This window comes from Phascolarctos cinereus, unplaced genomic scaffold (genome assembly GCF_003287225.1).
Source record: "Phascolarctos cinereus isolate Bilbo 61053 unplaced genomic scaffold, phaCin_HiC Scaffold_5;HRSCAF=322, whole genome shotgun sequence".
Classification (NCBI taxonomy): domain Eukaryota; kingdom Metazoa; phylum Chordata; class Mammalia; order Diprotodontia; family Phascolarctidae; genus Phascolarctos; species Phascolarctos cinereus.
The window spans coordinates 375,301,022-375,322,347 of NW_027555958.1; the positions used below are offsets into that span (position 1 = coordinate 375,301,022).

The 21,326-nt window shown below is 40.4% G+C and overlaps 1 protein-coding gene across 1 annotated transcript in view; it reads right to left on the reverse strand.

Moving 5' to 3' along the window:
* Nucleotides 1-21,326, reverse strand: part of IL20 (interleukin 20) — a 24,458-nt gene continuing 3,132 nt past the window's right edge. Inside the window, exons 2-6 of the mRNA XM_078156358.1 lie at nt 4,429-4,632; nt 4,058-4,123; nt 3,778-3,930; nt 3,031-3,105; nt 1-1,681 (exon numbers count right to left, since the gene is read on the reverse strand). Coding sequence (XP_078012484.1) covers nt 1,604-1,681; nt 3,031-3,105; nt 3,778-3,930; nt 4,058-4,123; nt 4,429-4,632 — 576 coding nt within the window. The 3' untranslated portion in view covers nt 1-1,603. The remainder of the gene's footprint in view (nt 1,682-3,030; nt 3,106-3,777; nt 3,931-4,057; nt 4,124-4,428; nt 4,633-21,326) is intronic.

Below are 21,326 nucleotides of genomic sequence, written 5' to 3' on the forward strand. Positions count from 1 at the left end.
TAGAAATAAACAAGGCGATTTTATTACTGTGCTCAATTTAACATGTATATGTACATATTTTAAATTATATAACAGAACTTCAGTGTTCATAAACAACCATATTTCTGATTTGTGTAAATTGAAATGTCTATGTTTGTTGATATCTAAGTTTATAATAAAATATACAATTTTTAAAACATTTTTTTAAAAAAGGAAATGTCTTCATTTCAATAAAGAATAAATAAATAAATCCCAGCACAGCCCTAGATACATGATAGGCATTCAGTGTCATAGACTCTTCAACAATCAGTTAATCCTTATTAAATGTAGATTTAGAGCTGAAAGGGACCTCAGACACCATCTAGTTCCATGCTACCACTTTACAGAGGAGGAAACTGAGGCCCAGAGACATTAACTTACTTCGTCAGGGAAGTAAAGGAACTGGATCAATTTGAATTCATTTTCCAGCTGATCTTACAGAATATTCAAGCAGAAAGTAATTATACATAATTGACATTTATATATCATTTTAAGGCTCATTACATCTATCATAAGTTAAGTAATAAATATTTATTATTTATAAATTGTTATTGTTAATGCTTAATATTAATACTTAATAAGTATGTACTATGTGCCAGGCACTGTGCTAGGCTCTAGGGGTGCAAATAAAAAAGAGGAATGAACCTTACCCTCATGGAGCTTACAGTGTATTGGAATATTACAACATGTTCACAGAGAAGTAAATACAAGATATAAATAAATACATATGGGAGAGAGATGAAGGTAAAAAAAACTGAGGAAATCAGGAAGGTTCTTTTTAAGGAGATAACAATTGAGCCTTGTATCTTAGCCCATATAATCCTCAAAAGAACCCTGTGAGGTAGGCATTGTAAGCATTATTGTCCTCATTTCACAGATAAGGAAACCTTAAAGACCAGAGAGTCATAGTATTGTAAGTTTAGAGCTGGAAGGTACCTTTTGGTCATCAAGCCCAATCCCCCCACTTTACAGATGAGTAAACAGAGGCCTAGAGAAGTTACCAGAAGCCTTTGAGTTATTTGCCTAGGTCACATAACTTCCAAGAAACTGAGGCAGGATTGGAACCCAGACCTTCCTGACTCCAAGTCTAGTACCCTATCAACTAGTCCAAGCCCTAGTTTTATGGATGAAGAAAGTGATATTTAGAGAGGTAAGGTGACCTGTTTATTCAATAGTCACACATATTTTCCTAGACTCAAAAGACCTTCAGGTAAAGGAAAATTCAAGAGGCATTAATGATAGGCACAAAAAGTCTCAATTGACAGACAAAAATAGGGAGTGGCTTATCAAAATAAAAAATAAATAACACATTAAAAAGTTAAAAAAGAAACAATAAATATGCAATATTAATAAATACATGCCCATAAAGAAAAGAGGGCAACAGAAGCATCCTATCAAACCACAGTACTCAGCTGTAGGGACGTGGAGCATAGGACTGCTCCATGATCATGAATCGTGGAGGGAATAAATAATCAGGTTATTATATGATGAAGGAAAGAGCCATTCTGAACTAGCTCAATGAGTGTTATTGAGGGGGCTGGACCCCCATGGAGGGATTAACACAAAGGTGGCCACTTTTTTCTTCTTATTTAGTCCTTTCCATCCATCTCAGGAGGATGTCCAGCTCTCCCAGGGCTTTCACCACAGCCTTCTGACCATCTAGCTAAAAGGAACCAGAAAGGTCTGTGGTGAATACCAAATGATAATGACAATAACATTCCTAGAGTACTTCAAATACTGAATCTGAGGAGACAGGGAAGGGATTTCATTAGTGATATCATTGGCATGGAGATAGAATGCAAGCTCCTGATGGGCAGGAATTGCTTCATTCTTGTCTTTGCAGCCATAGCATATAGCATAGTGCCTGACACACATTAGGCACTTAATGTTTGCTGATTGGTTGGAGAATTCCCAGTAGATGTGGATAGGAAACTAGATGATGCAGTGGATAGTGCACAGTGGATAGAGGCCTGGAGTCAGGAAGACCCGAGTTCAAATCTAGCCTCAGACACATCCTATCTGTGTGGTCCCTGGCAAGTCACTTAATCTCTCTCTGCCTCAGTTTCCTCAACTTTAAAATAGGGGGAAATGCTAGCACCTACCTCACATGATTGTGAGGATCAAATGAGATAATATTTACAAAGCTTAGCATAATACTCAGCACGTAGAAGACATTTAATAAATGCTCATTTCCTTCCTTCCTCTAATTTATATTATTAAAGAGCTGCCTGAGGCAATTAGAGGAAAAGTGACTTGCCCAGGGTCACATAGACAGCAGGGAGGTATGTGACTTGCCAATGGTCATAGGATCATAGATTTAGAACTGGAAGAGACCTTAGGGCTTATCTCATCCAACCCCCTCGTTTTACAGAGGAGAACACACAGCTGGTAAGTATCAGGCCGATCATCTGAACTCAGGTATCCTGTATGGAGACCCACCACTGTTGCCATGAAATCACTTTATCAATAATTACATCAGATAGAAGCAATCTCTGACCTCCTCCTCACCTAGTTTTCCTCCTCCTCCACCCACTCCTCCCAGGTAGATCTGATGGAAACCCGAGAGCAATGCATTCTGTTTTGAGCCTCCTTGTGGAAGCTTTGAAAGCAGTCCTATCTCAAAAGATAAGATACTTCGGGTTGTGTTTTTAAGATGAGTGTGAGGCTGTGGGATAGGAGTTGGGGTGAGGGATTACATCTCCAGTTTCAGCAGCTGGACTGGAAGCTGTCAATATTGCTCTGGTGATTTTGATGGTAGCCCTGTCCTCTTTTCAACTTGTGGACAGGAAAATGATCAGCTCTAGGAGCTCTTTCACAAACGGATGGCCAGCCCTTGCAGAGCTTCGACAGGTAAGGCCTTGCTTAGAGGCGAGGGAAGAAAAACCATCACCTCTGGAGACCTCTTGTGGCTCCAGGACCATAGGATTCTATAGCAGTAGAAGCGGTCAGCCTTTGTATGAATTTAGCCCAGGAAAGAAACCCAACCTCACCAATGCCAACTATGTATTTTACCTTCTCAAAGTGACTCAGAATGTGGGCGTATTTCTCCTTTGCTTCCTCCCCACAGTGGCATATCAGATGGTCATGCTGTAAAGGTTACAAACAGGGATATATTTCATTAGAAAATGCTGTCAGAAATGGTATGGGTGAGAATTATTGCTTCCCTACATGTCAACCTCCAGGCATAAAGGGACTTCCTTCCTCATGACAAATGCTTTCAGAATTTCTCCTTTCTGACTCTCCAGAACCCATGGGGTTGGGGCTAAGGGGGAGAAGGATGAATAATCTGCAAAGTGCCAGCCTAGAGACTCAGCAATTTGGTTTCTTTTTTGGAAGAAAGTGAGCTCAGCTCACCTCCCAGTCCCCTGTTGGTCCTACCCTCCTCTCCTCCCACCACAAGCCAGATCTGCCTGGATGACCAAATCCTGTTCAGACGCGGGTCTGTTTCCTGTGACTCAGCCATGTGATACCTTTATGATACCCAAGCAGTCAAGGTGATTGCTGATCACTTGCTTTGGATGCAGGTTGCATTGATATATGCTTCTGTGTACCACCTAGTAAAGGAGTATGAGTAGATTCTTAGAAATCGAGAAACCTGAGGTATAGCCCTGACTTCCTCTGTTCCCTAACCACATAATTTGGACCTTGCTGCTTCAGTCACCCTACCTATAAAATGAAGGCATTGATAGAGAAGGAACCCCAAGCTACTCTAGGCTATATACCAAGATGGATTCTGGTATCCCGGGACCCTTTACTCACACAGAGCCGAAGCTCCTTCTTGATTCCAAGAAAGGAGTTGGCGATGCTGCTGACCTTCCGGCGAATGTGGTGATTGGATGTCTGGTAGTTTTTGAACACTCTGTCTAAGTAGAACCTCAATAAATGGTGGAAAAAGCAACACCTCTCTGTAGGCTGGAGGAGAAAAACGAAGGGATGGGGTTAGATATAGGAGGATCAGCTGGATGGCTTTGGATATTGGCATTCCTGAAATTCTGCACCCCACTTTACCACCCAGCGCTTCTCTGTGCCAGGCCCATACCTTTATGTCTTGCAAAGCTTCTGAGTTCTTCAAGATTCTGTTGTCCAAATTTTCATCTTCAGCTTGCTATACAGAAGGGAAATCAAGAAGAACTTGTGTTAATGGCTCCACCTAGAGGCACGAATGGCAAACCCATTCAGTCCTTCATCTCCCACCTCCCATCTCCCCAGACCAAGGTCAAAGACATCCTTTCCAAAAGCCAGAATGAATTTCTCCCCACCCTCACGTCCCCAGGTTCTAGGTTGTGTCTCTGTGCACAAACTCCAAGAAATGAATCCAGTTGGGAGTATGTGACTAGCAGTGAAGGCACAGGAGAGACTCAGACACCAGCAAAGTGGGATTCCCCCCCACATAGACACACAAACCCCTACATACCACATAGCCTTTAATTCCAAAAATTCATTCCTTATTTCCTGAAAGTTCATGGACAGGACACAGCTTCCCAAGTGGAGTCTTTTTAGTCCCAAAGAGGGCAACACAAATAGTAAAAACACAGTTGAGAAAAGACATAGGGAGAAAAAACAGCCCTTCATTTTTGGGCAAGGATCTGGCATTGACTTGGATGAAGAATTTTGCTGCAAAGAAAAGAAAATATATCTCAATTGATTCTCTTCTAACAAGTCCCTGGAAAGCTTTCCCCATCCCAATTCACTGAGACTAGGTCTTTAAATGACCTGCCTGGTCCTGGTATATCACTTACTAGAGCAAACCCAGGGTTTTCTGTATGGAGAAGCAGGGCCAGGGGACTATCAGAGACCTTCTGTTGCTGTTTGGTGGCTGTCAGAATGGGCCCAGTGAAGCCACAGGTACCTTTATGTTCCCCACCATCCCTTCCCCATCGTCATTACTAAGCAGCAGTAGTGCCTGGAGCATCAGACATCAGTAGAATATGTCATTTCAGGGAAAAATGTCAAAACTTGTTCAGGGAAAATGACGCATATTTCCTCCCTCTCTTGAATGCCAATCTAGTTATCTGTTCTGGTCCCCCATGAACCTGCCAGGGAACTGGGGAATACCAAAGGAGCTTCACCTGACTCGGTAGCTTTGATAGCCCCTGAAGACTTCTGGGGTGGAGCAACAGAGAAGCCTTAACTCCCTCAAGCATTTGTTTGAGATCACTTTGGTTATTTGAGGTTATTACTTTCATTTTACTGCCTAAGGGAAATCAGAAACTCATTGATGATGTAACCAACCTCACAGCCAAGGGAAGATAAAGCTAATGGGCTACAAGCCAGACTTTTTTCTTTAAGTGTCAGGTTATAAGCAATGCCTTCATAAAAGGAGCAGTTATCAGGCCTAAATCCCAAATCACTCTGGCTCTCCTTGACTGGCTAACAATAGGTCCCAGGCCAAGCCCTACTCAGTCATTGTTTGGGCCCTGATTGGCTCAGAATGAATGTAAGTAGTAATTGTTTCTGTTTTGTCCAGAAACCAGGGGTCTCCCCCTCCAGATAGATTTTTTTTAAAGAGGCCATTCTTTGCCTCATTTCTTATTAAGCCTTAATCACTGAATGGGCCCTGCCTCAGTCAAACTGAGACCGTTAAAGACCTTAGCTTGAAAAGATCAAGGTCCCCCACTGCATCCTGGATTATCTCCAGTCATCCTGATCTATATCTTGCCACTGGATCAAGACGGCTCTAGAGGAAAAGGTGATGCTGGTGATTTTGCTCAGCCCTCCCTCCAATTCACTCTCATATCATGGCATCACCTCCCTGATGTCATGGTCCTCTTCAAGAATGAAGGGCAAACAGCAAGCAGTTATTGGGCAGTCTTATTTGCTTGTTTGTTTGTTTTAATACAATGCAACAGTACCTACTATGTGCATGGCACCATGCTAAACACTAGGGAGGAATACAGTTTAGAGAAAATGTCATTCCTGTGCTCACATTCTATTAAATGGATAAGACATAGGCATAGATAATTATAATATACAATTCTGGCTCCATAATCAGATAAGTAATGGGGAAATGAGCCATCTCCAAGACTAGAAAGGCCATTCAGATAGCTCTCTCCGGCTTTTCCAATGGGAAGCTAGGTGGTGCAGTGGATAGAGTGCTGAGCTTGGAATTAGGAAGACTCATCTTCCTGAATTCAAATCCAGCCTCAGATACATACTAGATGTGTGAGCCTGGGCAAGTCACTTAACCTTGTTTGCCTCAGTTTCCTTGTCTGTAAAATTAGCTAGAGAGGCAGCTAGGTGGTGCAGTGGATAGAGCACCAGCCCTAGAGTCAGGAGGACCTGAATTCAAATCCAGTTTCAGACACTTGACACTAGCTGTGTGACTCTGGGCAAGTCACTTAACCCCATTGCCTAGCCAAAAAAAATGAGCTAGAGAAGGAAATGGCAAACCACTCCAGTATCTTTGCCAAGAAAACCCCAAGTGGAGTCACAAAGAGTCAAACATGACTGAAACGACTGAACAACAACAATATTGTACAAAATAGCATGATTCTACTTTACCTTAACAGACAGAACTGGCAGCAATGTGTGGGAGCTATTGAGAGGCAAATTGGGGCTTCATGTAAGGAAAAACTCTAAAAATTAGGGCCATCCACAGGTTAACTGGGCTACCTCAGAGGTAGTAGGTTTGCCCTTTCATGGATGTCTTCAAGTGAAAGTCATTCGATGGGGATGAGGTAGAGGGCATTTCTGTGCAGTGACATCAGTCTAATGAACACTGTTGTCATCAGTGGTGACCATTTGTCCATCAACCACTATAGGTATTTTGTATACCAGTATGTATGCCAATCAATGAGATGAAATTTAAGAGGGATAAATGTCAAACCTTACACTTGGGTTCAAAAAAATCAATTTCATAAATACAAGATAAGGAAGGTATGGCTAGATAGCAGTTCATTGAAAAATGTTTGGGGCATTAAATGGATTGTAAGCTCAACACAAGTTGACACATGGTATAACAGCCATAAAAGCTAATGCAATCTTAGGCTAAATTAAGACTGTCACACTATCTAGGATTAAGAGAGTGATAGTTCCTCTGCATCCTGCTCTTGTCAGGCCACAACAGGAATATTTGTGTCAGTCAGCAGCTGACAAGCATTTATTAAGCACTGTGCTAAGTGCTGGTTCAGTTCTGGGTATGATGTTTTAGGAAGGATGTTGATGTGGAAGCATATTAAAAACCTCTTATTTCCTCTTCTTGAGCCTTCTCTTCAGATGGCTTGGTCTCTCACATCCTCATCATTCTGATCATTATCTGTCTAGACCAACTACAGTTTGTCAATGTCCTTCCTAAATAATATTATTTCCTAATATTTCTCCCACTTAAAACCCCTTATAGATTTTTCTCTTTAGGAAAATGGGCAGAACAAAAGCTAAGGCCTTTCTTAGGGAAAATGGATTAATGGTGAGAACCAACCTTAACTCTGGTTTAGCTAGGATCATTGCCTCCCTCCCCATTGGAAGTAATGGGTGCCATGACCCAGGTAAAGACAATGGACTCTTTTGCATTCAAGCTTAAGATCTTGATCACTGAAAGGACCACTTTGCAATCCTTAAGAGGAGTGGTTCAGGAAGAAACTTAGTGGTGACTATGCTGAAATGTCAACCCCAAACTGTATCCTACAAATGTTGCTCCCAATCACCTCAGAGCAGACAATCACCTTGGAGGGCATGGGAGACTATATTAGTTTGGACACCTCTCTCTCCAAGTTTAGTTATAGACATTAGCTGAAAATTCCAGAAAGAAAAGCTACAGGTATCCTGGGGTCATCTCAGGGACCCAGTCACCCTTAAAGTCAACCATACAGACTCAGGCACCCATAGGCACCAGTCATCCCTGAAGTCTCCCATAGCAACCTAGGCACCTTTGCAGTAATTCATAGAGACCAGCTATTCCTGATGTCACCTCAGGAACACAGAACCTTTATGGTCACCCAACCACCGCTGGGGTCAATCACAAGCATCAGCTATCTCTGACATCACCTCAAGGTCTTGCATATGCTGGAGGCTGTTTGCAGGTACCCAGCTCCTTCTTTCCCTTAGGTCACTCACAGGAGCTCAGTGACCTTTGAGGTTATACACAGGTACTCAGCAGCCCATGAGATCATCTGCAGAGACCCAGGCTTCCACAAAGACTCAGCTGCCTCTGAGATAATCGAAGGCATGCAACCCCCTCTGAAGTCACTCACAGGGCCTAAATACCCTTGAAGTTACACACAAGGACCTGGACACTCCTGAGATAAGCCAGAGGAACTCAGTTGACCCTGAGGTCACCTTGTAGCATTGTTACTTGTATATACATCTTTTCCCTCTTTTAGATGTCTAACTCTGTGATTTTGTTGGTATGGGTACTCTTTCCACCAAGGCAGATCACAGCTTCTTTATTACTGACAGATGGTCTTTGAGTTATTGAAAAATGTATCACCTTCTAGCCCTCTAGACCATGTGCTGATGGACCTCTCAGGTAATTCATGCATTATCATCTATTATAGTCATCTATGTAAATGTTATATCCCTTCAGCCTCCACTTCATTTCCCAGCCACCATTTCCAAATTGTGGCATCGAGTGTGCAGCCCTTCCATTTCCCATTTCTCTTTATACACCTTCCTCCATTAGAATGGAAACTCCCTGAGGGCAGGAACTCTCTTGGTTGTATTTTTATAGTCATCACTTAGCATAAGGCATGGCACTTAGAAAGCACCACTTAATAAATGTTCTATCTATCCATTTCTGTCTCTCTTTCTGTCTCTCTCTCCTCCTCCTTTCTCCAAGAGTCCAGGCACCATTTTATCTAAAATTTTATCTCACCCAGCATTTAGCAAAATGTTCTGCACAAGTTACTGAAGTGGTTTGCTATTTCCTTCTCCAGCTCATTTTACAGATGAGGACACTGAGGCATACAGGGTTAGACTTGCTCAGGGTCACACAGCCAGATTTGAACTGAGGTCTTCATGACTCCAGGCCTGGAGCTCTATCCATTGCATATAAGTAATAAATATTTGTCGAATCATCATTGTTGAATTAAATGAATAAATATTTAAATGAATTTCCACGGCGCCCTGTGCATATAGGATGTCTATCAGGAAATGCCAATCAACCTATTTTTTTAACCACCTGATATATGCTCAGTGGAAGGAAAGAAAAGAACATGTGTTTATTAAGCACCTACTATGTGCCAGGTACTATGCTAAGTACTCTATAAATCATATCTTATTTGATCCTCACAACAGTCCTAGGAAATGATGACTATTATGGTCCCAATTTTATAGAATAGGCAGACCAGGGTTAAGTGACTTGCCCAAGGACGCACAGCTAGTAAATGTCTGAAGCTAGATTTGAACTCAGGTCTTCCAAAGTCCTGACTTAGCATTCTATCTATAACACCACCTAGTTGCCTCCAAAGCATTGCTTTGGATAACTTGGGTATAACTCGGTGTCATACTTGGTACTAGGGTATGGTGGGAGATTGCAAGGCAGGGAGGGGAAGGAGGGGCCTGAGTGAGTATACAAAGTAATGTAAGACATAGCAGTGCCTGTACTCGAAATTATCAGAGTCTGAGTGACTATTTCTTCTGCTTAGATTTCTTGTTATCAGCCAACAAGCATTTATCAGACACTTGCTGTCTGCAAGGCATTGCCCAACATGCTGGAGATACAAAGATAAGAATTAAACAGTCCCTACCTTCAAGGAGCTTATGTTCAACAGGAAGAGACAACATGGACATAATTAAAAGAGTACTGAGTCCATATGAAAGTTAGAGGATCTGATTTAAAATTCTGTTTCTGCTGCTTCTTGTCAAAGGGACTCCAGTCATCTGAGATGATTTGGCCTCTCAGCTATGCCACCAAAGAAATGGTGGCCATTCATCCATTCAACACTTATTAAGACCTACTATGTGCTAGGCACTGGGAATACAGAGACCAAAAAGAAACTGGTCTGATGAACTGAAACCCTGAATGATTAAATTAGGCCCTGGGAAATATAGAGCCGATAAGTTGTGCATTTCCCTTTTTAGAGTTGTTGTTCAGTCATTTTTCAGTCTGACTCTTCTTGACTCCATTTGGGGTTTTCTTGGCAAAGATACTGGAGTGGTTTGCCATTTCCTTCTTCAGCTCATTTTACAGATGAAGAAACTGAGGTAAATAGGGTTAAATGACTTGCCCAAGGTCACACAGCTAGAAGTGTGTGAAGCTGGATTTGAACTCTGGTCTTCCTGACTGCAGTCTTAGAGCTCTATCCATTGCACCACCCAGCTTGTCACCCTTCTAGAGTGAGTGCCTTCATCTACTGTGCTGGAAGGGATTCCTGGCCTGACTGTCAGGAGGACACACGTTTTGAGTCATTTCTCCAAAGCAGTGACTTGTACTGATCCGTATGTCATTACCACAAAACTGAGTAGTCCTAACTGGCTGATTCAGTCGGTAAACCCATGACATTGGCCTCTTGTGAGGGATGCTCTGTGCCCATAGGCTTTCAGGCAGATCCCTGAGTGGTAAAGGAAGAGAAGAGAGTGGGACCAGGAGTCCGGTGTCCTACCTTGACTTGGGACCGCTGGCTCTGTCTCCCCGGAGTGGTGTCTGTCTCAGTCTAAGCAGGATCCCACTTATAAGCAGGTAAAATGGAGGAAGTGAGCACCAGACATGTAAGGTCTGGAACTCCCTCGGAATTTCTCCATTGCTAGGGCATTTCCTCAATTCCTAAAGCAGGTGCAATTGTGGGATTTTTAGGCTGAGATCCTGAAGACAATTAATGCCTGAGGGACTCTTTGGGGGATATGGTTAGACATTTCCCAGCCTCTGCCTCTTCCTAGCCCCACCTTATTGCCTCCCAGAATGGAAATGGGGACAGGAATACAGCCTATGAAATTCAGAATGGAAAACCTTCAAGTCTTGGCTCTGCAACTTACTAGGTATGTAACCTCAAACAAGCGACTTCCCCTCTGCGGGCTCTGTGAGGCCACTGGACTCGGGGGAGGTGGCCCACCATCTTTTTGGTTCCCACACTACTTCACTTCAGTAAACCATCTTATGCTCCCTATTCAAGATGAAAGGAAGTAAATGTTAGAGTTTGCCATGCAAATGTACACAAGACAGAGGGACAGGGGCTGATTCTCTGATCTCATCAGTATAGGCAACTCCCCGGTAAGGAAATTTGTTTTGCCACTGTACGTTGATATCGTCTCTGCAACTATAGTCTTAGAGAATTGTCTGGAGGACTGAGATGCTAAGTCAGGGGTGGGGAACCTGTGGCCTCAAGGCCACATGCGGCCCCCTAGGACCTCAAATGTGGCCCTACTATACCCAGAAATTATGCTAACCACTTAAAAATAGTAACTCATTTGATCGCCACAACAACCCTGGGGAGGGGGAGGGGTTATTATTATCCCCATTTTACAGTTGAGGAAACTGAGGCAGGCAGGGGTTAAGTAACTTGTTCTGATTCACCTCAGCCAGAGGTGAATCAAGGCTGGCCGTCTATCCACTAAGCTATGTTCCCTCTAATACATAAGAAATAAAATTGCTTGATTTTAAGAGGATAATATATTTCCAGCATCACTTTGACAAGTTTCTGTATCCCCTGAAGAAACTTGGGAAACTCTAGACTGGAGTATTTTAAAGGTCCCTGCTAGTTCTAACATTTTAGTGATCCAATCATCAAATTTCTGAAGAAAGTTCATGAGTTCATCTTGTTGATCTTTCTGTTCTCATATCCCAATGCTTGTGCACATGAACTTTCTCTTCCAATTAGACTATATCCTAACTACCCTCACTGCCTCCCAAACACATCATGGTTATTCCCCTAAACAGAATATGCTTCTTCATCCAACCTTCAAGAGTCAGTTCTAGGGGTAGCACAGAGGATAGAGCACTGGCCCTGAAGTCAAAAGGACCTGAGTTCAAATGCAGCCTCAGACACTTACTAGCTGTGTGACCTTGGGTAATTCACTTAACCCCAATTGTCTCCCCTCCCTCCAAAAAAGGGTTCTGTTCTAACTCAGCAGTGATGCAATGAAGTCAGATAACCTGTGTTCAGATTCAGGATACGACACATATATGACCTTGGATAAGTCATTTGACTTTTCTGGTCCTCAATTTCCTTAACTGTAAAATGGCAAGATTGAATTACATAGAGGCAGCTAGGTAGATAGAGCCCTGGCTCTGGACTCAGGAAGACCTGAGTTAAAATCTAGCCTCAGACACTTACTAGTCGTGTGACCTTGGGCAAATTACTGAACATCCATCTGCTTCAGTTTCCTCAACTGTAAAATGGGAATCATAATTGCTTCTACTTCCCAGGATATTGTGAAAAAAATATAAATTGAACCTATGATTCCATTGGTAAAAGGAGCTCCCTGAGAGGAGCTCTGCCTCTATCAATGTAGGTCAACCATTTCTGTGCTTAGGACACAAAGAGAGTAAGTGATCTGCCCAGGATCACACAGCCAATATGTATCAAAGGCAAGACTTGAACCCAAGTCTTCTTAGTCCTGTTCTCTATGCCTTAAATCACATTGCCTCTCGAGTATTCTAAAAAAAATTGGTCGAATTGAATTGAATTCAGCTGCCTCTGAGGAGCATGGAATTCATGCAATGCTAGAGCATTTGCAGAAGCACAGAACGTTAAAGCTAAAAGAGAGTGGAAGGCCACCTACCCCATTTCCCTTATTTTATAGATGAGAAAACTGAGGTCCAGTAAAGGTAATTTCTTTTCCGTAGTTACACAAGAGCAGAACCACAATTCAAAACCAAGTCTTTTGTTTCCAAACCCAAATCCAGCAATCTTTCATGTACATAAGGGAAAGATGGTCAACCACCTTAAAAACATCTTGCTAGGATCTCACTGGTTTGGCTCCTCCCTCCGATGGTACAAGTTGTAACCTTTCTACATCCTGTCGCTCTGCCACGTTGGCTTCATCTGACACTGTTGCCTTGTTGGTGCAGCTGTGAATCAGTACAACTGTTTTGGAAAGCAATTTGGATTTATGCAGATAAAGTCATTAAAATGTCCATACCCCTTGACCCAGAGATTCCACTAGTAAGCTTGGACCCCAAGGAATCATTGATAAGGAGAAAGCCTCACATATAACAAATATATTAAAGAAGTGGAAACAAAGTAGATGCCCATCAATTGGGGAATGGCTAAAAATGTCATGGTACATAAATTTAATGGAATATTACTGTGCTGTAAGAAATAATGAATACTACAGAGACAGAACAGTACAGATTTATGACAAATGCAGAGTGACATAAGCAGATTTAAGAAAACAATATTTCCTAAATGGAAAGAACAGCCACAAAACAAAAAATGAATATTGCAAAATTACAAAGAGCAAGCATGGACCCCCCCCCAAAGAAATGAGACTATACCTCCTCCCAACTCCTTTACAGAAGTGAGAAGTTCATAGATATGGAAAACTGTACATATTTTCATACTTTTTCAATGTACTGATCAATTTCACTGATTTTTCCCTCTCTTTTTCTTTAAAAATATTATTTGTTATATGGGCTGACTCTCTGGAAGGGGTATGGGAAGGCTACTTGAAGAAATTCTGGTGATATAAGAAACAAAAGATAACAATAAAATTATAGAAAAAAAAACAAAAAAGAGATAAGACTATTTCAAATGGGATGATGATAACTAATGATGGAAAGAAGCCAGAGCTTCTCAGTTCTGACTGTGTCCATCTTTTTCTCTGCCAGGAAAAAAAAATTATATTCGAACTAAAAAGAGCAGAACAGTCAGTCAATAAGCATTTAGTATGCATTACTATTCCCTGGATTCTGTGCTAAGCACTAGAGATACAAAAAGAGGCAAAATGCAGTCCCTGTCTGAAGAAACTTACAATCGAATAGGGGAGAGAACAAGCAAACAAATATGTGCAAACTATATGCAGGAAAAAATAGGAAATTTTAAGAGAGGGAAGGCATTACAATAAAGAGAGGTTGGGAAAGGCTTCCTGTAGAAGACAAGATTTTATTTGGAAGATAAAGAAAGCCAGGGAAGGCAGAAAAAAAATTGACTAATAGGGAGCTGACACCCCAAATAAGTAAAGAGATAATAAAAGAGCATGTACCCGCCATTGATGAGTTCAAATCACCTGGCCCAGACCAACTACCTTGGGCACAGAAAGCATTGATAGATGTGATTACTGTCAGGGATCTTAGAAAGATCACAGAGAACAGGAGAAGTGCTATGGGCCTGGACAAAAGCAAATATGGAGGAGAAAAGAGTCTGCAAACTATAAAGTCAATAAACTAGACTTTGATTCCTAGAAAATGATAGGATATCTTATTTTTAAAGTAATGAACATTTAGAAAAGGAAGCAGTAATTGCAAAGAGTCAGCACGACTTCATCAAAGTCATGTCAGAACAACTGAACACTATTCACTTCCAGGTCATGGATCCAGGGTGGACAAATGAAAAGACTTGGGCTTGGGAGGAGATAGTGGTGGAACATTCCATAGAAGAGCAGTTATGGCCCCTAGACTGTGCAATGAGCTAGGAAGAAGTTCAGAAGCAGATAGTCCTATGTAGCTCTGACCCCAGCAACTGAGTAAGGTCTTAGTTGTAGCCATCAGCCTAGTCTCAACCCTGCAGTGAACAACCAGGGCAGGAATCCCAATTCAATGTGAATCCTGCAGTTCTGTGATTTTGAATCTGCAGAGTTTTCCAATTGACTGACAGAGGCTGATACCAGCAACAGTCTACTGGTAGTTCTATAGGCAAGCCTATAGAATCATTGTACAGACCCCATCCCAGGTCAGGAATTTACAGAGGTGAGACCAGGAGAGCAGTGAGTAAACTTGGCTCTGGATCAAACCACACTGAGAGCACTGAAAACTTGCAGGTTCCCAGCCTGGGATGTCCCTGAGATCCTGGAATAATTTAATGTTCGCTACCCCCCATGAAAGCAGAAGAAGGACCCAAGAGAACAAAATTCCAATCCAGATATTCCTCCTATAAGTGTGCAGAACACCCCTCCCATTAAGTCAAAGAAATGAGCCAACAAAAAAAAATTAGTCATACCATAAGGAGCTACTATGATAGTATGAGTGCTCAAGAGACAAACCCTGAAGAGAGAATGACTATAAAACATCTACAAGCAAAACCTCAAAGAAAAACACAGTTTGGGCACAATTCCAACTAGAATTCCTGGAAAACATGATGCAAAAGTTTTAAAAACAACTAAAAATAATTTTAAAAACCAAATCAAACTGCTAAAAGTAAAACAATGGGAAAAGAAATGAGAGCTGTGGAAAAAAGACTTGCAAAGAGAACTGATAGCTTGAAATAAAAGGTACAAAACCTTACCCAGAGAGGGAAAATCCCTTGAAAATTAGAATTGACCAAATAGAAACTAATGATTCCATGAGACAGCAAGAAATATTAAAACAAAATTAGTGGACTAAAAAAAAAGAAAAAGCATAAAGCATCTCATAATAAAAACTACTGACTTGAAAATGAATCAAGGGGCAGCTAGGTGGCACAGTGGATAGAGCACTGGCCCTGGAGTCAGGGAACCTGAGTTCAAATCCATCTCAGACAAGACACTTGACACTTACTAGCTGTGTGACCCTGGGCAAGTCACTTAACCCCATTGCCTAGCTTAAAAAAAACTAATAAAATCAAATTATCAGTACAAAAAGTTTTGAAAATGAACCCACAACTAATGAAGAAGAAATAAAAGAAATTGTTAGGAGCTATTTCTTATGTGCCAGTAAAACTGACAATCTAAATGAAATAGGTGAATGTTTACCAAAAATGTAAAATGCCCAAATTAATAGAGCAAAAAAAGAGGGCTTAACTTAATCTTAAAAAAAGAAATTGAAGAAGCCATAAATGAACTTCTTCCCCCTCCAAAAAAAAAAACCTCAGATCACAAAAATGTATAAGTAAATTCTATAAAACATTTAAAAAATAAATTAGAATAAAAGAAAATGAATAGAAAAATAAAATAGAACACAATTTTTTTTAAATAGAGAAGGAAGAAGTACTACTAAATTCCTCCTTTAATACAAATATGGCCTTGATACCTAAATCAGGGAGGGCCAAAGAGAGAGAAGAAAGAAAAAGAGAGAGAAAGAAAACTGTAGGCCAGTTTCCCTAATTAATATTGATGCAAAATTTTTAATTAAAATATTGATAAGGATACCACAACAACATATTACAAAGATTATATACTATGATCAGGATGGATTTGTACCACGAATGTAGGTCTGGTTCAATGTTAGGAAAGCTATACACATAATTGACAATATTAATAACAGTAACAACAAAAATATATGATTGTATTAATGGATACAAAAAAGTTTTTGAAAAGATGCAACATCTGTTCCTGTTCAAAAACACTAAAGACTTTACTTACTGTGATAAGTGGTATTTATCTAAAACTGAGGGACAACATTATCTATACTGGGAATAAATTAGAGGCCTTTACAAAAAAGATTAGGGGTAAAGCAAAGATGTCCATTGTCACCATTACTTTTCAATATAGAGTTAAAAATGCTAGCTATAGTGACAAGACAAGAAAAGGAAATGGAAGGAATGAGCTTAGTCAAAGAGGAAATGAAACCATCTCTTTTTGCTGATATTGTGATGGGATACTTAGAAAACCTGAATGAGTCAACTAAAAGCTAACTAAAACAACTTTAGCAAAGTTATAGGATTACAAAATAAATTCATATAAAACAACAACATTTCTGTATATTACCAACAAAATTTAGTGGGTAGAGATGGGAAGAGAAATCCTATTTATAATAACTGCAAAAAGTGTAAAATATAAGAAAAATAACCATTTTGCTTTTTTACATTCATTTGTAATATTTTTGTGCCCCATTAATTTGGGCATTTTACATTTTTTGGTAAATATTCATTCATTTCATTTAGATGGTCAGTTTTGTTGGCATATAATTGGGGGAAATAACTCCTAATAATTTCTTCTGTTTCTTCTTCATTGATTGTGGATTCACTTTTTAAATTTTTGGTACTGATAATCTGATTTTCTTCAATTTAAAAAAAATGTTCATTAATGGCTTATCTATTTTATTTGTTTTTCTTTTAAAAAGTATTTACTTCATTTTTTCAGACTTTTGTTTCTGGACTACTTTGAATTCTTTATGTTTTCTGCATTTTCTGTGGGATGAAATACTGTCCTCTCCAAGGGTGTGTGGGAGCCAGTTCATACCAGCTAGAAGAGTAGATTGTTAAATTTTTATTGTGAGCATTTACAACTCAGAAAGTGACAAACAATACAAATCAGGATTTTGTTTATTTTTTCATTCTATTTCATTTCATTTTTGTCTAAACTTGAGAGAGTAATAGAGAAAATATAAATAATGCAGATTAAATAAACTGCATTAGAAATTTCAGTATGTATGTATATATATATGTATATGTGTGTGTGTGTGTGTATATATATATGCATGTATATGTATATATGTATGTATGTACATATACATATTTCTTCCCCCAGAGAGCTGGATGTTAATCATTTGCCAGTATACCCCAGCTTGCCCTCAATATCATTTGACCACATAAGTGCTTGTATGGGAATTGAGGACTCTGTTATCCCCATCTATGGAAACCTAGACAAAGATTTTGTTATTGTTCAATCATTTCAGTTGTGTCTGACTCTTGGTGACCCCATTTGGGATTTTCTTGGCAGAGATATAGAATGGTTTGCCATTTCTTTTTCCAGCTCATTTTACCGAGGAAACAGAAGTAAATAAGGTTAAGTGACTTGCCCAGGCTCACACAGCTAAGAAGCGTCTGGGGCCAGATTTGAGCTCATGAAGATGAGTCTTCTGACTCCAGGCCCTGCACTGTGCCACCTAGCTGCTCTAGGCACAAATTTACATCAGTGCCATTTATCAATTGCCTGGAGTTTACTCTGAGTGGGAGCTATAAGGAGCCAAAGATAGGATGGTCTGTAGTAATATCCCCAAAATCCAACCTAGTCCATCTAAGTGCAGAGCCAGGGGACCCTGGGCTATTGGCTATTGGGATGGGAGGGAGAAGTATCAGACTAGTACAGATCCAAATCTGTTGTAGCTTCACATCATTTCTCAAAATAAGGAATAAGGTTGAAGCAACAATTTACAAAATCCACAGAGATGAAAGGCAAATTGGGTATGAGAGAGAGGAGAGGATCCTTTTTTAATAAATAAACACCTCTTCCTGGCCAAGTTAGCCCTGGGGAGGAAAGTATGAGAAAATAAAGAAGAAAAAACCCACCTCTTCCTTTTCCACCTACGGCAAGCCCTGAATTTGCTGCTGAAGATTATACCCTGTTTGCTAAGTCATACTCAGTATGTACTCATATCTCAATACAGCTTCCTACCTGCTTGTGTCATTTGCTGTGGTAAGACTGGAAGACTCTGCAACCTGCAGGGCCTTCAGAAGGGCTGGATAGGCAAGAGGGAGGTGAGTTCAGAGAAAGTGAGGAGAAAGTAGGGGGAAAGAGGGGAGGGGAGGGGAGAAATCTCTTCTCAAGTTTCTTCAACAGGTAAGAGACTTTTCCCTTTGGCAGGCGTGGAGCCTGGGGAACTCCTCCCAGCCTGGGGCCCAGGCCACATTCCTAGGAAAGGTGGGGAGTGATGAAAGGAGGAGCCCCTTGCTCCATCCAAAGCCTACTAATATGTATTCCTGTTTGATTTTCCACCCCTCAAGCTGACGGGCAAAGTTGCCTTATTACTGTTTCCTAGGAATATGTTTCCTACATGTTATGCTGCATCATGACACCATGTCTGGATCTCCTTGACCAATTGGCTTTGTCCATTCCTGTCTTCAAAAAATAACAAAAACTCAAATTTATATAGCATTGTACGAATTACCAAAGCACTTTGCTCACAAAGTAGGCAATGAAAATATACTGATCTTATTTTACAGATGAGGAAACTGAGCATCAGAAAAATTAAATAACTTGCCCATTGGCAAGAGGTAATAAATGTCAGAGGCAGAATCTCAGCCCAAGTCTTTTGACTCTGAATCCAATGATCTTTTTACCATACCACTGCCCCTGCTGGAATTAAAGTCATGAATCATAGGGTTATAGGATGTTAGAACTTGAAGGGGCCTCAGAGAACATCTTTATTTCACAGACTTATTGAGTTGGTGAGTAAGTGAGTTGGTATTTAAACCTAGGTCTTCTCACTTTAAATACAGTGCTTTTGTAGGCACCAGGCTATTATGAGTTGGAAAACCTGGGTTCTAGCACTGGTCATTTCCCCCTCTTCTCAGTTTTGTCAATTATAAAATGTGGCTATTGGCAAGATGACCTCCAGAGTACCTTCCAACTTTAAATCTATAGTCCTGTGATCTATGTTACTATCAACAACCTGGGCTTCTCCTCTGCTCCTTCTCCAATACCTATGAAGAATCCTTATGACATAATCCCACTGAGCCAGAAAGTATGGTTGTTGGTTAAGGAGGATTTTTTTTTAAGGATTAAGGAGGGTTAGAGAATAGAATTTGGAAGGATAGATTCCTGAAAGGTAAGAATAAGGTAGCTGGAAAGGCTAGGCTAGATAAGTGAGAAAAAGTAAATAGAACAATTAAAGGATTAAGAAAATTGGCAGGTAGGTGGCTCATTAGATAGAGTGCCAGGCCTGGAGTCAGGAAGACCTGAGTTAAAATCTGACCTCAGGAATTTACCAGCTGTGTGACCCTGGGCAAGTCACTTAACCCTGTTGTCCTCAGTTCTTCATCTATAAAATGAGCTGGAGAAGGAAATGGCAAACTACTCCAGTATCTTTGCCAAGAAAACCCCAAATGGACACTGAAACAACAAAACAACAACAAAGAGAAAACTGACATAAGTGGATTTACACAGAGCTATGTGATACAACGGATAAAGTTATGAGCCTGGCATCAGGAAGACCTAAGTGGAAATCCAACTTCAGGCATTTGCTAGCTGTGTGACCACGGGCAAGTCATTTAACCTCTACTTATCTCAGTTTCCTTAAATGTAAAATGGGGATAATAAGAGCATCCACTTCCCAGAGTTGTCACGAGGATCAACTGAGATAATATTTGTGCAGTGCTTGGCACAGTGCCTGGCACATAGTTGGAGCCATATATGATGCAAGTTGTTGCTGTTGTTAGATTGATGCGGGGGGCAGATTGGTGAAATAGACTGGTGGTTGATGCAGGGCTGAAGGGGAGGTGAGCGAGGCTGTAACTGTGGAGATAGTAAGACAAAGAAAGGGTAATTTGAGGGTGTGGTCAAGTATTAAGAGCAATAATTGATGATGAAAGCTTAAACCAGGGGTGGGGACTAGACATTCACAAGAAGTTCAAAGAAACTGAGGATAAACTAAAAGGGATGGAGGAGGGAGAAGACTCTATGTGTGTGTGTTTGTGTGTCTCATATATACACATATGACATATATACACATATACATATTACATACACACATATCAGATACATACATATATATATATATAATATATATATATATATATATATATATATATATGTAATGCCATATATATATATATACCTAAGTGAGGTGTTGTAGAGTAGCCACAAAAAAGCAGGAATAGCAGCTCAGAGGTAGATATTCAAAGAAGATAAAAATCCAAGAAAAGAACCTATAATAAAACCCATGAGCTCATATGTTTATACACAAATGACCAAATTTTAGGTAACAAGGGAAATCAGAGGTACTATTATTAATTATATTAACTAAGGAGGCAAATTAGACCTCATAGGTATTGTTGAGATGTGATAGGATAAAATCCACAATTGCACTATGGCTCTGGATGGTTATACCTTGTACAAAAGAAATGGGATAGGAAAAGGGGTGTGTGTGTGTGTGTGTGTGTGTGTGTGTGTGTGTGTGTGTGTGTGTGTGTGGTTAGTAGTGAATATTATGAAGGTATACTCATGTGAGGAAATACAGGAACCTGAGAAAGAAAACATGATGACAAGCATTTGGGTAAAAGTTAATGGGGGAGATAAACAAGTGATCTTGTCACTGAAGTATACTACAGACCACCTGTTCAGAAAGGAAATACATGAGTGTGGCAAATTCCTGTAAAAAACAGAATCACTAGTGTACACTAAAGCTCTGGAGGAGTTGAGGCTGGCAAGGAAAGCTAATGCAAATAGAAAAGATTTGGTTTTTCACTTTTTTAAAAGCTATTTTTGTAGACAAAGGATGAAAGAAGGGATAGGAGCTTTGCTCAGGGTGGATGACCACTGCAACAAAGAAAAGGCAGTGCTACTTAATTTTTATTTTGTTCCTATTTTCTCTAAAAAGACAATTACACTAGAAACAAGGTTGGAAGGGAAAGGAAAAAACA